The sequence below is a fragment of the Mustela erminea genome, chromosome 10 (assembly GCF_009829155.1).
Source record: "Mustela erminea isolate mMusErm1 chromosome 10, mMusErm1.Pri, whole genome shotgun sequence".
Classification (NCBI taxonomy): domain Eukaryota; kingdom Metazoa; phylum Chordata; class Mammalia; order Carnivora; family Mustelidae; genus Mustela; species Mustela erminea.
Genome location: NC_045623.1, coordinates 32,611,149 through 32,627,211, shown reverse-complemented (window position 1 = coordinate 32,627,211; position 16,063 = coordinate 32,611,149). Strand labels below are relative to the sequence as shown.

The 16,063-nt window shown below is 34.4% G+C and overlaps 1 protein-coding gene across 18 annotated transcripts in view; it reads right to left on the bottom strand.

Annotated features, from left to right (window-relative positions):
* The window catches only part of HFM1 (helicase for meiosis 1), a 125,123-nt gene that overhangs the window by 2,130 nt on the left and 106,930 nt on the right, over nucleotides 1–16,063 (bottom strand). For 17 of the 18 annotated variants that reach the window (XM_032361674.1, XM_032361669.1, XM_032361663.1 and 14 more), the window contains 6 exons: nucleotides 14,612–14,691; nucleotides 13,283–13,386; nucleotides 7,048–7,293; nucleotides 5,169–5,259; nucleotides 652–763; nucleotides 401–555 (listed from right to left, as the gene is read on the bottom strand). In XM_032361674.1, the coding sequence (XP_032217565.1) occupies nucleotides 401–555; nucleotides 652–763; nucleotides 5,169–5,259; nucleotides 7,048–7,293; nucleotides 13,283–13,386; nucleotides 14,612–14,691 (788 nt within the window). Of the gene's footprint in view, nucleotides 1–400; nucleotides 556–651; nucleotides 764–5,168; nucleotides 5,260–7,047; nucleotides 7,294–13,282; nucleotides 13,387–14,611; nucleotides 14,692–16,063 lie in introns of those variants that run through there. The other variant, XM_032361680.1, reaches the window with a different exon arrangement.

Here is a 16,063-nt window from a genome sequence, read left to right as displayed (position 1 = left end):
TATGTTCTCAAAAATTGAGATACTTAAAATTATGAATTATTTTAAGGAGTTTAGGTCACCAGGGGTCTAAATATTCAATGTTTTTAAGTAAATAAAATGTCTAGATTTTAATCTTTAAAATAAACCAAGGAAAGGGGCACCAGGATAGTTCACTCCTGATTTCAACTCAGATCATGATCTCAGGGTCATGAGATGGAGCTCCAAATAAACTCCAAGAGAGGCATGGGGACTGCTTGAGATTCTCTCTCTTTCTCTACCTCTGCCCCTCCCATCCACTCTCTCTCATGCTCTATCCCTATAATAAAATAAAATAAAATAAACCAAGGAAAACAGAATACTGAATTTCTTCATAGAAAGTTTTCATTGGCATAGTCTTGAAATGTCTTTAAAGAATTCTTACCTGAAATCAACTTCCTCTTTACATTCACTGCTTCTAATAAAGAAATCCACTTTCTTAACAAAATGTGAAGAATTTGGTATTTTTTCAGAGTGAGTAAAGCACAGCCTTTCAATTTCCGGTGACAGGCTTTGTTGTTCTCTTTCTTGTAAATAGACCTGTATTTTGAGGTTAACAGAAAAAAAAAAAAGCAATCTTTGAAAGTTTAACTATTCAGACAGAATTTAAAAGAAAAACAATGAAGTGCTTCTTACAATATTTGCATTTCCAGCTTGTTGAGGTGATTTTTTCATGGAGGATGGATCAAACTTGAACACAGGAGAATTTGATAAATAAACATCTGGCTTCTCAGGCGATGAAACAAAACTAAAAATAAAAATTAATCATTTGTAAAATACAGCAAAGAGGAGAAACAAACCATTTTAATTTAGATGAATAGTGATTCTTTGGGGAATATGATTAAATTTTACCATATTTATTACTAAAAATTATGCTGTTTTTTAGACTCATGGAAAATTTGGTGTAGCTCCTTTCCTTTAGACAAAACACAAATTACTATATTCCAAATTAGATAAGAATACTATTTTTAAAAGCCTACAGCAGTAATCATTCAGTAATTTTCTTTAAAATTGAGTCTTATGCTTAATTTTCTATTACCTAGCAGTCTGTAAATCTTTTCTAAATCCCACTTTGCTTAACTTTTAATCTCTTTTCCCTTCTGATCTCACTGTAGAGAGATAACTTGACTTATCTTCTTATGTAAAACTACACTAAAATTCACCTTCAATCTTCTGTATTAAATTCATTCATTAAAAAACATTTATTATTCACTACCATATGCCAGATATTGTACTAAGAGCTAGGTATAAAGAGGTAAACAAATCCTCAGGGAGTTATCATCTAGTAGAGGAGCAGACAATGAGTAAATAATAAATATACATAATTATAGATCCTGAAGTGATATGAAGGAAATTAATTGAGTAATATTACAGGAAATAGTGTGGAGACACAAACACACTTCAAAAGGTGGTTATGAATGCATGTCTCTCTGAGGAGGTGACAATTTAAGTTGACACTTATAGGCTAAAATAGGAGTAAAAAGCAGTGGATATAGGTAGTAGAATAGAGAAGTACATATGTTGAGAGGATTGAATCTTTTTGTCTTTGATTAAAGACAAGAAATCAAAATAGGAAAAAGGGGTATAAAATGAAAAGCATGACTCCTTTCCACTCCAAATCTTCAGGTCCTACAGGCCTTCTTTTCAGTATCAACTTCTGGCACAATTTTTGTTTAGAGGCTTCTTGATAAGGATTCCTTTTTAAATCCACTTATTTTCCATTCATTACTTTTAAACTCTCCATAAATTATTTATAGTTTCTAAAGATATGGCCCACAAAACTGTCTATGTGCTTTGTTATTTTCCTACTTGTATCTTTCTACTTCCTACCCAATTTTTTTGCTTCTTTACACCTATAGCTTTGTTCTCCTTTGATGCTCCTAATCTGTTTATTCTGTATGACTCAAAGTTAGAAGCAATGAATGGAAATAGTAAGAAGACCAAATTTAGGCAAATAGTCTTAAAAGCTTTGAATGGTCTGAGAGACCCAAATATGGAACAAGCATGTTGGAGTGAATGAGCTCCTGGTCACTAGAGCTGTCTTGGTAGAGATGGCATGAATACCTGCCAGTGATGTTGGATGGTGATTCATGCATCTGATGATGGGAAGACTAAATGATGCTTATTATTAAGCACCTTGCAGTTCTGGAATTCTCTGAAATCTGTGATTCTGTCACGCCAATAATCAGTAAAATGACTAAATAATAACAAAAATACCAAAAGACACCACAAATTTCTTATATTTTAAACTAGGAGAAATAAATAACCAGAGGAGTAGTGGTTGGCAAAATAGATAAAGGGGATTAAGATGTACAAACTTCCACTTGTAAAATAAATAAGTCACAGAGATGAAAATTACAGCACAGGGATATAGTCAATAATACTGTAATGACATTGTGTGGTGACAGATGGTGACTAACTACACTTATTGTTGTGAGCCTTGAGTAGTGTATAAAATTGCTGAATCAGTAAGTTGCATACCTGAAGTTAATATAACATTGCATATCAGTCATGCTTCAATAATAAAAAGTAAAATAAAAATAAATAAAAGAATCAACCACTACTCAGCTCTAAGCAGTTGTTGCTGTGTAAGAAATAAATGTCTAGTGTTGTCAAATATTCTGATTAAAAAGAAAAACCTAGGAATCTAAAATCTGATGTGACATCTCCTGACTTATAAATTTTAAGAACTAATTTTTAAAAATGTTATACAGTTGGGTGCCCTGTTAAGCATCTGCCTTCAGCTCAGGTCATGATTCCAGAGTCCTGGGATGGAGTCCCACATGGGGTTCCCTGCTCAACAGGGAGTCTGCTTCTCCCTCTGCCCCTCCCCACAGTGGTATGCTTGCTCTCTCACTCTCCTGAAAAAATAAATAAATAAAATCTTTAAGATAAGTAAATAAAATAAAATAAAATAAATAAAATAAAATAAAATAAAATAAAATGTGATACAGTCTATAGCCCCTTCCAGCTGTAACCTAGTTTTTGATGTCCATGTAAGCATTAGGAAGCTTCCCAAGATACTTAAGGACAGGATAAACAATTTGATAAGACAAAAATTATTCTAGTGATTTGTAGATTATATATAGTGATATGATATATATAGAATGAGTTGCAGAAGGTCGGACCACAAGAGACATTGTGGCCAGTACAAGAAGCAGCCTATGGTGAGGCTAAACTAGAGCAGAGGTAATGGAAACTGAGAGGTAGAGTTGGATTTTTGAAACAATTCATAGCACATACTAAATTTAGCAATAATTAGGATACAGTAGTTGAGGAAGAGGGAAAAATAAGTGGCAAGTGGGTAGATGAAGATGTTCTCTGAAAATATAGGACATATAGACATTTGAAAAAGAAAATAGTAATTTAAAAAATGTTCAACTTGAGGCACCTGTTTAAAACAGCTCAGTGGGTAGAATATGCACCTCTTGATCTATCTATTTTGCCAACCACCACTCCTCTGGTAACTATCAGTTTGCTCTCTGTATTTAAGAGTCTGCTTTTGTGTTTTTTGCTCATTTGCTTTGTTTTATTAGATTTCAGATCTAAGTGAAATCACATGTCTGGCTTATTTTACTTAGCATAATATCCTCTAGATCCACCTATGTTGTTCCAAATGGCAAGATTTCATTCTCTTTTATGGCTGAGTAGTATTAGATATACAAATAGCTCATAACTTTAGTCATTCATCTATTTCTACCTGCAACTTGGAGTGCTTCTATATCTTGGCTATTGTAAATAATGCTGCAAAAATACAGGGGTGCATATATCTTCTCAAATTAGTGTTTTTGTTTTCTTTGGGTAAATACCCAGTAGTGGAATTACTAGATTGCAGGGTAGTTCTAATTCTAATTTTTTGAGGGAACTCCATACTGTTTTCCACAGTGGTTGCACCAACTTACATTCCCTGCCTCACAGTGTACGAGTGTTCCCTTTTCACTACATCCTCCACTAACACTTACCATTTCTTGTCTTTTTGATACTAGCCATTCTGGCTTGCATGAAGTAATATCTCATGGTTTCAATTTGCATTTCCCTGATAATTACTGATGTTGAGCATCTTTTCATGTGTTTGTGGGCCATATGTATGTCTTCTTTGGAAAAATGTTTACTTAGGTCCTCTGTCTATTTTTTAATCAAATTGGTTTTTTGTGTGTGTATTGTATAAATTCTTCATTTATTTTGGAAATTTATCCCTTACTGGATATATTATTTGCAAATAGCTTCTCCCATTCAGTAGGTTGTCTTTCTGTTTTGCTCATGGTATCCTTTGCTGTGCAAAGCTTTTTATTTTGGTCTAGTCCCAAATAGTTTATTTTTGTTTTTGTTTCCCTTGCCTTAAACATAGCCATAAACATGTTGCTAAAATCAATGTCAAAGAAATTACCACCTATATTTTCTTTTAGGAGTTTTATGGTTTCAAGTATTATACTTAGGTCTTTAATCCATTTCGAGTTTATTTTTGTTTATGGTGTAAAAAAGTGGTCCAGTGTCTATTTTTGTGTCAGTACCATACTATTTTGATTACTGTAGCTTTGTAGTAATCTCAAAATTTGGAGTTGTGATATCTCCACAGTTGTGCCTTTTATATGGGACACTCTTCAGTTGCCTTTGGCCCACCAAATCCTGAAGGCAGTATGAATTTTTAACTACCTTCTACAGGATACAGTTAAGTTGTCTAAATACAGCATTCAAGGCTTTTTAGAATCAGACCTCAGCACTCAGCCTTAATGCTGTGGCTCTACTGACGCTTTACTGACCATTGAGCATAAGATACCTTCTCAAGCCTTATACCTTTACACATGCTTCTTCTACCAGGAATGCCTTATCCTCTTCTTTTCTACCTGTCAAACTACTATTCAGTTTTCAAGTCCTTTGAAAAGTAAAAATTCTTGGGCTCCAGCCCCAGAGACCATGATTTGGTAAGTCTATTATAGGGCCTAGGAATGTCTATTTTTAATATATTTCAATACTTTTGAAGTAGGTGGTCTGTCAACAGCACTTTGAGAAACACAGGTCTAAAAATAAGAGGTTTCAGGCTGGTTAATACCTTATAGTTTCTTTGATATCTAATAATTCAATCCCCATCTCCAATTATGTGTCAGAAGGATATACAGTTGTAAGGTATTCCAAACCAAAATTCTAAAACTTGCCTTTTTGCCATTTCTCCTTGGAATTTGCTCTTTGACTCCTGGAGGAATAGCTTATTTCCTTCGGTACTTGAACTCAAAGTGTTTCCAAATCCTATGTAAAGAGATAACATTTTGAAATTAAATGGCAAGAAATAGATGAAAGGATCTTTTCAGAAGTTCTACAAGGGCTCTCTCCAATAGATATGATTCTGAGTAAAGAAGAAATGAATAATCCTCTCAATTATCAGATTTAATTTATATAGAGAAATAAGGGAGCAAAGCTAAGGGAGTGAAACTACAAACAAATAGGTCAGCTTATCAGTTACTATACTAAAAGGTTCCCAAACCACTTTTACTTACTTACTTATTTTAACTCATGTAAATGATCAAGTTGAATTTCATTCAATATTTTCAATGGTCTGCATACAATTAAGTTCATTTAAAGTGCTCTACACACGGCATTTATGGAGACTGATTTTCCAGCATCAAAGTTATGCCCTCACATGATTAGGCTACCTCAAAGAATCACTACAAACTGCCTCTTAAATTGCAATACACAATGACTTTTAACTTTGAGCTAGCTAACTAATAGCTAACTGTCCATTGATATAGGAAATTGTGCCTACAGGCTCCACATCATAGATTTTCCTGACCTATTTTGTGAAAGTGGTCAAATCCTATTCCCTCTGGAAGGAATAATAGTTCTCTAGATATTTCTTAGAATCCTGAAACAATAATATTTCAACTTCTAATAGCTTCCCTTAAAAAGATTTTTTAAAAGAGCATTGGGGTGTGGGATACATTGAAAGGTAACTATAATTCTGGGAGACTGATTTCCTCCTGTCAGCCATCATTGGAGAGAATATCTCTATTTTGCTGTCTTCTCATACACTTATCAAGATAGAGTAAATCTGCCAGTAATTCAGAAAACTAAGTCCTGTTATTTTGGAGTTGTAAATGATTTAAATATAATATCTAATACAGGAGAAAGAAATCCTTTCTTATTATTTATTTATACCTGAAAAAAATTAGTGTGTCTACTAGAAATAAAAGGTGTCTTTCATTTTCCTGGATAGCAGATGAATACTTTTAGAAATTGAGTAATTTTAGGGGCACCTGGGTGGCTCAGTCAGTTGGGCATCCAACTCTTGATTTTGGCTCAGCTCAAAATCTCAGGGTCATGGGATCTGTGGGGCTCTGTGCTCAGTGTAGTCTACTTGTCCCTCTCCCTCTGCTCCTCTCTTGCTCATGCATGTGAGCATTCTCTCACTTACTCTTTCAAATAAATAAATAAAATCATTTTTAAAAAATGGAATAATTTTGTCCTTTACAAATATTAGGAAATTATGTGTGATCACAGAATTGAAAGCTACATAGTCTATTTTTTTTTTTTAAGATTTTATTTATTTGACAGAGAGAGATCACAAGTAGGCAGAGAGGCAGGCAGAGAGAGAGAGAGAGGAGGAAGCAGGCTCCCTGCTAAGCAGAGAGCCCGATGTGGGACTCGATCCCAGGACCCTGAGATCATGACCTGAGCCGAAGGCAGCGGCTTAACCCACTGAGCCACCCAGGCGCCCCTACATAGTCTATTTTATGAGGGAAAATTCAATAAACATTTTTTATTTAAACAGAGTTTTTAACAAGATAGGGGAGCAATAGAATAGAAAAAACTCATCTCCTATGTCATTATCACGGAATAACCTTGAATTCTGTCCTTTGGAGGAAATGTGATTTATGGAAGGGTCACATTTTCAGTTTTGCTAAAAATTATAATTTTAAAAAAACAAAACTAATTAAGCAAACATTAAAAAAAGGCAAAGAAAATTAGTCCCAGAAACTGAATTGAAAAATATTCGAAGAATTTCTCATGAAATTATTTCAGGCTAAAAGACAATTTTACCTGATGTTTTTGTCTTCTCAGTACTGGCTGAAAAACTGGTAACTTCTAATAAGTTCTCATCATCAAAATCATCCCAAACTTCATCTCCCAATTCAAAGTTCACATTCAAAACTTTTGAGAATGGAGTATTACTTTTATCCACATCTTTCAAATTCTGGTTTCCAGATGCATTAAGATGTCTGTTGAACAGCACTGTTTGAGGGGCTTTCTCATCTGAAGTTATAGGATAGTTCCATCTAGAGAAATCTGTCATGTGTATGTATAAAAGAGTATAGGTACTTTTTAAATCATTAACATAATTTTCCACTGATATATCAAATACATCTTTCAACTACTAAACTGAAGTTTTGAATAGTAGTTTTCAAAAGTAGTGGGCCAAGCATTGTTAAATATTGTTTTCAACCAATTCTATTTACTATTACAAATACTGATAGTTGCATTAAATTTAATTTTCAATGGATACTTTTAGAGAGAATTATATTTTCTCTCTTAATTCCTATAGGAGAATAACCCTACTCTAAAATGAATTTTATAATTTCTAAAATGGGCTTTCTTCCTCCAGCTCTTTTTTCCTACAAGTGAATTTGAATGTTATTATGAAATATGTTCTTCCAAAATATATCTTAATTTTTCTCCTGCTAAAAAATCTTCAGTGTTATCCATTGTTTATAAACTGGGCTTAGGGCCAGACTACTAGATGAAAATTCTACTTCTCTCACTTACTGGTTTTATGATCTTAGACAAGTAATTTAAAGTCTCTGAGCCTTGCTTCCTCCTCTACAAAATGAGAATAATAATAGTATCTATTTCATAAAATTGTTAGGGGCAATAAATGCCTTTAGTTTTGCAGTTTTCCATAGCAGTGTGCTAACAAATGTCTAATAACTGTTTCTCCAAAATGTATGCATATATATATAAGCATATATATACACACATACATACATACATACACACACATATACTTATATTTATTATATGTATTTATTATGGGTAAAGGATATGTAACACATGATTTATAAATAGTAATAAAATATACAGCCTGCTTAATTATAAATTTCATATATTTGATGTTCACTGAATGTTTTCATTGAATTTTACCAAACTCTTATATCCATAGCCAACTTATGGTTGCAGTTAACAAATGAATATAGTTCTCACATGAATGCTGCTTGACATTTTTGTTGACTGTAACAACTAAGGTGAAAGCAAAATAACAGAGAAGGATGTTGGGACTTGACTCATTCATTCATTGACTTAGGCAACTCCTTTGCTAAATTAGACAACAGTTTTCAAATACTAGAAGAATATTCCCTCACCTTTTTGTGCTACTCACAATGTCATAGCTATAGACAGAAAACACTGTTAAATTTACTCTGTACTATTAACATTTTTTCTATCACTTTCATAAGTCTAAGCAATAAATCAAGTCCTAATATGCAGTGTTTGCTGATTTCCATGGTATAAATATTCCCATTATGATTAATTTCAAGCTACCAATGTGACATCTCTGAATGCAGAGTTCAGAAGAAATGCACAGTAACACACTATTAAATAGTATTTCTACCATATAGATACAAATAAAAAGGAAATACTCTCAAGAACACAGTAATATGTTACTACATAATAGAAAGTGATCAATTTTGAATACTTACAGTCTCTGTTTTTAATTATTTAATTGAAAGTTTAAACAATTAAACTTTTAATAATGGCTGAAAGATTCCCAAGAATTTAATAATAATCTCTCACAAGCCAGCACAAGCTTGCTCCAGTGCACCACCAAGATTCCTTCATTTTAAATATTCTCAGTACTTTACTTCACCTACCCAAATCCTACTTTATCTTTCAATTGTACCTACAAGTCCAGTTCACATTATTCCACTTTTGTTCACTGATATACACACAATATATATACTAAAAATAGAAGAGATATAAAGTGTAATGGGAATGCAAAGGGAACAGGACCTAAACCTACAATGGACGCCCCTAAGTGGATGCCCCTAAGATGGTAAAATGGTAAGAAGGTAACATTGGAATTTGAGCTTGGTAGAGCTGTGACTATGGAGCAGGGGAAGGGGGAAGGCAAGATACTCCATGAGGGGAGCATAGTATGTGAAAGACATGGCAGTATGGGAGACCAGAGAATGTTTGGAGAACTATATGTATTCAGGATTTCTGGATCACAAAGTAGGAGAAGAAGGGTCCACTTAGCCTGACAGGAAGTTAAATGCCAGATTATGCTGATTCTTATTTTCTATGTTGAAGAATTCACTTTTTCACCCTTTATAGGCAATGGGTAACTACTGAAGATATTTTAGCAAGAGGTTTATATGATCAGAAATACCTATTAGATTCTCCGGAATAGTTATGAATGGGATGATAATGAGACTGGAAGCAAAGAAAGCTATTATAATAAATGAGAAACAATGAATGTCTGAGCTAGAGTATCAGTAGAAAGGACAGAGAAGAACAGATATGAGAGATGTTTAGGAGGCAAAACAGATAGGACTTGGCAATTACTTGCATGTAAGTTAAGGTATTTAAGATGACTCTTTTCCTGCCTTTAGCAGCTTGGAAAAGAAGAGGATTCATTCACTGACCTAAGGAGAAAAGAAAAGGAGCAAGCAGTGTGAGGTATAGAGAAGATAGAGTTCCGATGCAGCTATGTTAACTATTAGGTGGCTATATCCAGAAAGATAACTGTATAGATGAGTCAAGCTAGATAGAAAGAAAGAGATGGCAAATGCAGATGTAGAAAGCATCTGAATATAGTTAGTAGTTGTAGACATGGACTTGGGTGACACTATTAAAAGAAAAATTTATGAAGTAAGAAGAATAAAAGTAAAAAAGAATCCTTTGCAACACCAACAGGAGAAAAAACCCAAGCAGTTCAAGAAGTAGTAGGAGAAGCAACAGAATAGTTTAATTGAAACCAAAGGAGAGATTTCCAAAAGAAGGGAAATACCAGATGTGTCAAATACAACAAAGGTCAAAGAAAATATAAGTTGAAGAGTTCACTGAATTTAGCACTTAGGAGACCACTAAACGGTCTAAGCAAAAGCAGTTTCAAAGGAGTAGAGAACCCAAATTTAGGTGAATGAAAAAATGACTAGGAGGTAAGGAAATGAGCACAGTGAGTATAAATCACCCTTTGAAGAATTTTTGTTTGATGGGAAAGCAAGACATTGAAGTATGTAAAGACTCTGGTGATTCTGTTCTTTGCCTGACATACTTCCCTTTTTTTAACAGGAGCATCTTTCCTGTCCTTTGGTGAAACTGCCTCCACACATTCCATGTAATCCTGGTGAGGATGTCATTTATGGTACCCTGGTCCCAAGGGCTACAGCAGAGGAATGCATGACCCAATTCCCAGGCTACAGGGTTTGATGGCGGGATGAATACAAGACTCAACTAAGGTCATTTAGAATGAACTCTGCTCTGCCAAACCTAACAGGGAAGGCTGTTTTTCCACTGAGACTGTTCAAGTAGGAAGATGTGAGTTAGGGGTTACCTGCCATGTGAAAAAGCCTTTTGAAAAAAATAAAGCCAATTAGTAACAGGCATAGCTAAAAAACTGAGAGAAAGCCAGAGGCATGACTAAAATTATTTGAGTGCCTGGATCTAGCAAAATTAAAGCCAGATGCATGTCTGGACTTACAAGTTTACATGAATGGTCTCCTTTTTTGGGGGGATTAAGTCACTTCGAGTAGAGTTTCTGTCACTTCACCAGAATAGTCATGACTAGCTTGATGAGGATAGGGAGCTGAAGAAGGAAGAGACTTGAGCATATTTATATGGTGAAGACAAATGAGGAGAGATTAAAAATTTAGAAAAGAGAGGGGTAACTGGTCTCCTAAAGCCCCAAGGGAGGCAGGACTAGAAATATTAAAACTGTAGGTGGAGAGATAAACCTTGAATAGAAGAAAAGAGAAATCTTCTTTAAAAACAGAGTTAAGGATGATACAAAGATAGAAATACACAGTTGCAGGGTAGAAAGTTGAAAGAGTTTATATAGGTTTGATTTTCAATTCTCCACTGACAACTAAAAGTCAGTTTCATTATATAGAAATGGCACTGAACTGGGAATCAAAAGATATAGAATCTATTTCTGGCCCTGCCATTAATTAGATATGTGATTTTGGGCGAGGCATTTAATCTCTCAGAGTCTTGGTTTCTTTCACTATAAAATTGCCCAAAGGTCCCTTACAATTTAAATTTTATGATTCAACATACTTTCTCATATAATTTCTGATATTTTTCCTTCTCCTTTCTTGAAATTGGAGTACAGATGATAAAAATTGGCATGTTTTTCTTAAAACATTCTCTAGAGCAATATTTGAATACAAATAAAGTATGTTTTGCCACCAAAAACTAATGTGTGAAAAGTATAATGAATATACTCAATTACTACTAATAATAGTACAAATACTATGTTAAGAGCTTTATGTATATTACCTCATTTAATACTAAATCCCTAAAACATAAGCAGATGAGGGAATTGAGATAAAGTGGGTAGTACATTATAAAAAGTGACAAAACTACTAAATGGTAGAATTTGAACCTAGACAGATTATTCTAAGCACTTTTTCTTTTAGTAACCTCCCAGCCCAACATGGGTCTCGAACTCAAAACCCCGAGATCAAGAGTCACATGCTCTACTAATTGAGCCAGCTAGGCATCCTAAACAGATTATTCTAGATCCTGTGAATTTACCTACTACACTACACACCTTCTTCTTTAAAAAAAAAAATGTGGCCCATTTTTAGTAAAACATGGATACAATTATTATTGGGGGTTAAAGTATCTAGATGAAACTTTAATATCATAATATAACTGGGTTTGGTAGGGGATAGGAAAGAAAGAAAAGTAAGAAAACTATGCACAAATAGCATCAAAGGGGGTGCTTGGGTGGCTCAGTTGGTTAAGGTCTACCCTTCAGATTAGGTCATGATCCCAGGGTCCTGGGCTGGGATCCAGCCCTGCATTGACCCCTGTATTAAGCTCCCTATTGGGCTCCCTGCTCAGTAGGGAGCCTGCTTCCCTCCTCCCCACTAGTGCTCTCTCTTGCTATCTCTGTTTCTCTCTCTCAAATAAATAAAATCTTTAAAAAAAAAAAGCTTGAAAGTAATCAGAGGAATAAACTGTGGTATGTAGAAGGGCAGGGAATAGAGCAGCAGAACAAAGAGTAAGTTAGATGGCTACAGGTTGAAGAGAGATAAAAATTAAGAAGTCGACAATGTAACACTTCTCCCCACATTGTAATGATATTAGACTTCGAGCAAGTTGGATTAATTCTCTGATACTCTAAGATTGGGGGACTTTTCTTATTTTTATTTGCGCCTAAGAGGTGGTGGGCACTCCAACCCTTGCCTACTTAAGATCTTAAATTATGGCTAGTGACAGAATGAAGGAAAGAATACCAATAGATGCTAAGGTCACACACATAAAATTATTTGTGGAAAACCTCAAGTTTACCATTTCTACATATAGCAACAGAAACAAACAATTCTACGGCCAGGATTATTTCTCACACATTTTAACAGACTGGTTATTGATGGCATGACCCAGACAAATGATGCTATTAATAATAGGATCCAGAGTAATGATGAATTGGTCCCAGTGTTGAAGAACTATATGCTTTATCTTATTAATTTCATGAGTGACACAGAAAAAAAGCAAATCTAGATTACATATGAGCTATAGCCCACAAATTAAGTTATATTCTCATATTATCAGAGAAACTGTAAGAATCTTAGGTTTAGAAACTGGAGAGGTATTAAAGTTCACCTAAATTAATCCCCTAATTTTAAAGATAAGACTAAGACCTAAAGAAGTTAAGTAATTTTTCCAAGTTCACACAGCTATTTTATAAAACTGGACTAATTTTATAAACATAATATTATTTTAAATAATTTTAAAGACATATAAAAGAAATAGTTCAGCATTTTAATACTTTGTGTATCTTGAGGTCTCTTATTTTCTGTTTTTCCTCATATTATCTTTAAATAAAAATAGTCAACACAACGTAGAGAAGAGACTTTTTAAAAAAATCTATAACAAACATAGCAAGTCCATCTGAAACAACAGACTTAAGAATTTGAAATTGGACCAATAACCCAAGAGAAAAATAAGTAAGTTAATAATGAGTAATCTCAGATGCTGGTTTTTCAATAACATTGTCATTCTGAAGTAATGATAAACCAACTTCTCTTTCAAGGTAATAACAATGGTAACTCACCTTTATCTTGATATTCTGATGGTTCTTGTTGAAATTCTGCACAGATTTCATGTTGATCCCTCTGCTCCATTATAGACAATTCAGGTATGTTTAAACACTCTGACCTTTATAAAGATAAATAAAACCATTAAATGTTAAATATTAAAATTAATCTGAACTTGAAAACCACTTATGCATATAAATAAAAAAGAAATGGTTGATCTTCTCAACACTTCTATGATAAGCTGCATTAGCCTGGGTATTAAAGAGTAAAAAATAGGTGTTTATTGGAAGCAAGATACTTAGTCATCTTTCATGACCCAGATATGTAGATTTCTGCCATCTGTGTATAGCCTTAAAAATCTATTGCTAATGCAACTTTCAATTAGATAATAAAAGCTAGGATCTCTAGAAGTAGTGTTGGCATCTGTTCTGATTGGTCAGTGGCTGTTCTGTACTGTTTATTACGTATAGTAAATGTCATCCCTGCATACAGAATACCCTTATCTGGAAGGAAAATGACATATATTATTGCCTTCCAGCCATCATGATACAGGAAAAGAAAGCTGAGGAATCACCTAGAGCCTTCTGCTTAATAACTAGGAATATGAACTGCGGTTATTTTATCTATAAAATAGGATAGAAATACCTCATTTTATGAGGCAGGACGTGGTTAAGGCTAAAAGAGATAATATAAAATGTGGAATTTTAAAATTTAAATCATTTTAATAAATATTAAGTGTTATTAATATAGAGTGGGCCCCTAAATGTATAAGATTATATTTTGTACAGCAACATGATTTTTCTTTTTAAAGTATACTTTTGTGGAGCGCCTGAGTGGCTGAGCCTGAGAGGCTCAGTCGGTTAAAGCCTCTGCCTTCAGCTCAGGTCATGATCCTGGGGTCCTGGGGTTCCTGGGATCGAGCCCCGCATCGGGCTCTCTGCTTGGCAGGGAGCCTGCTTCTTTCTCTATCTGCCTCTCTGCCAACTTGTGATCTCTGTGTGTCAAACTAAAAAAAAAAAAAAAAAAAATCTTAAAAAAAAATAAAGTATACTTTTGTGACCTGTTAAATTTAGAAAGCAGAGAAGGCCTGAGGGCATGACATATAGGAAAGGTAGTTTCCCAGGAAAGAGATGATTCAGTGAATGTTAAAGTATTCTCTAACTGCAGAGTTCTAAATAAATTTAGATAACCAAACTCTTATGATGTCATTACTTCATTATGGAACTAAATGATTACTATGATTTGAATGTAGTCAGTGTTCACCTTTCCCTGAATAAATGGTTATTTGGAAAAGCAAAGAGTTTATGATGATTATTCTACTTTGGATATTAACATTATATTTGTACCTTGATATACTGGGGAGAGAAGGCTTTGGAGTAAAACAAAATTCTTTAAGGTCCACACTTTGAGACTTATTCATTTGCATCTATTAATGAAAAAAAAAAAGTTCAACTGTCAATTTCACAGCAGCACTTTTTAACAGATAAGCCAAACAGCAAAACTCTTGCTGGTATACAAAGTCCCAAAACCAATGGATTATGAGAAACTCAGGCTAGTTCTCAAATCAAATCTTCTCAGGGACTTCTTAAATGTTGATATTCTTCAGGTTCTTTACTAGGCCTCCTTCTTCTCTTCTCTCTTTACACATTTCTAAAGATCTAATTTACTTCCATGGCTTCAATTATCATTTACAAGTGAATGACTCTCAAAATATATATTTCTAACTCAGCTCCTTTCCCTGATTTTTGAAGAGTTAATCCAACTCTCTGTAGAACATCTTTACCTAGATATCTTGCAGGCTTCGAAATTCAGTGTTTTCCAGATTGAACTTACTGTGTATTTACTTCTCCACACTTGCTTTTCCTTTGGAGTTTCCATTCTGGTGAGGCCTCACTTTTTTCCTACTTGCTCAATCAAGAAAGCTGGTCATCATATTTATTCCTTTTACTTCACCCGTCATAAGCAATTAAATCCCAGGGTAGTTGATTCTATCTCTGAAAAATGTCTTAAACCTAGCCACTTCTTTCTACTGCTACTGCTACTATTAAACTAAACCATTATCTTGCCTGGATTATTGCAAAACCCACCTAATGAGTCCCTATGTTCCTTTTCTATCATCTTCTAATCCATTCTCTACATTGCAACCATAGTGAAATTTAGAAAATGCAATTCTTTTTTTTTAAATTTATTTTTTATTTATTTTCAGCATAACAGTATTCATTATTTTTGCACAACACCCAGTGCTCCATGCAATCCATGCCCTCTATAATACCCACCACCTGGTACCCCAACATCCCACCTCCCGCCCCTTCAAAACCCTCAGATTGTTTTTCAGAGTCCATAGTCTCTCATGGTTTACCTCCCCTTCCAATTTCCCATGTCCTCCATGCAATTTGATATGCTCCACAAATAAGTGAAACCATATGATAATTGACTCTGTCTGCTTGACTTATTTCACTCAGCATAATCTCTTCCAGTCCCATCCATGTTGCTACAAAAGTTGGGTATTCATCCTTTCTGATGGAGGCATAATACTCCATAGTGTATATGGACCACATCTTCCTTACCCATTCGTCCGTTGAAGGGCATCTTGGTTCTTTCCACAATTTGGCGACCGTGGCCATTGCTGCTATAAACATTGGAGTACAGATGGCCCTTCTTTTCACTACATCTGTATCTTTGGGGTAAATACCCAGGAGTGCAATTGCAGGGTCATAGGGAAGTTCCATTTTTAATTTCTTGAGGAATCTCCACACTGTTCTCCAAAGAGGCTGCACCAACTTGCATTCCCACCAACA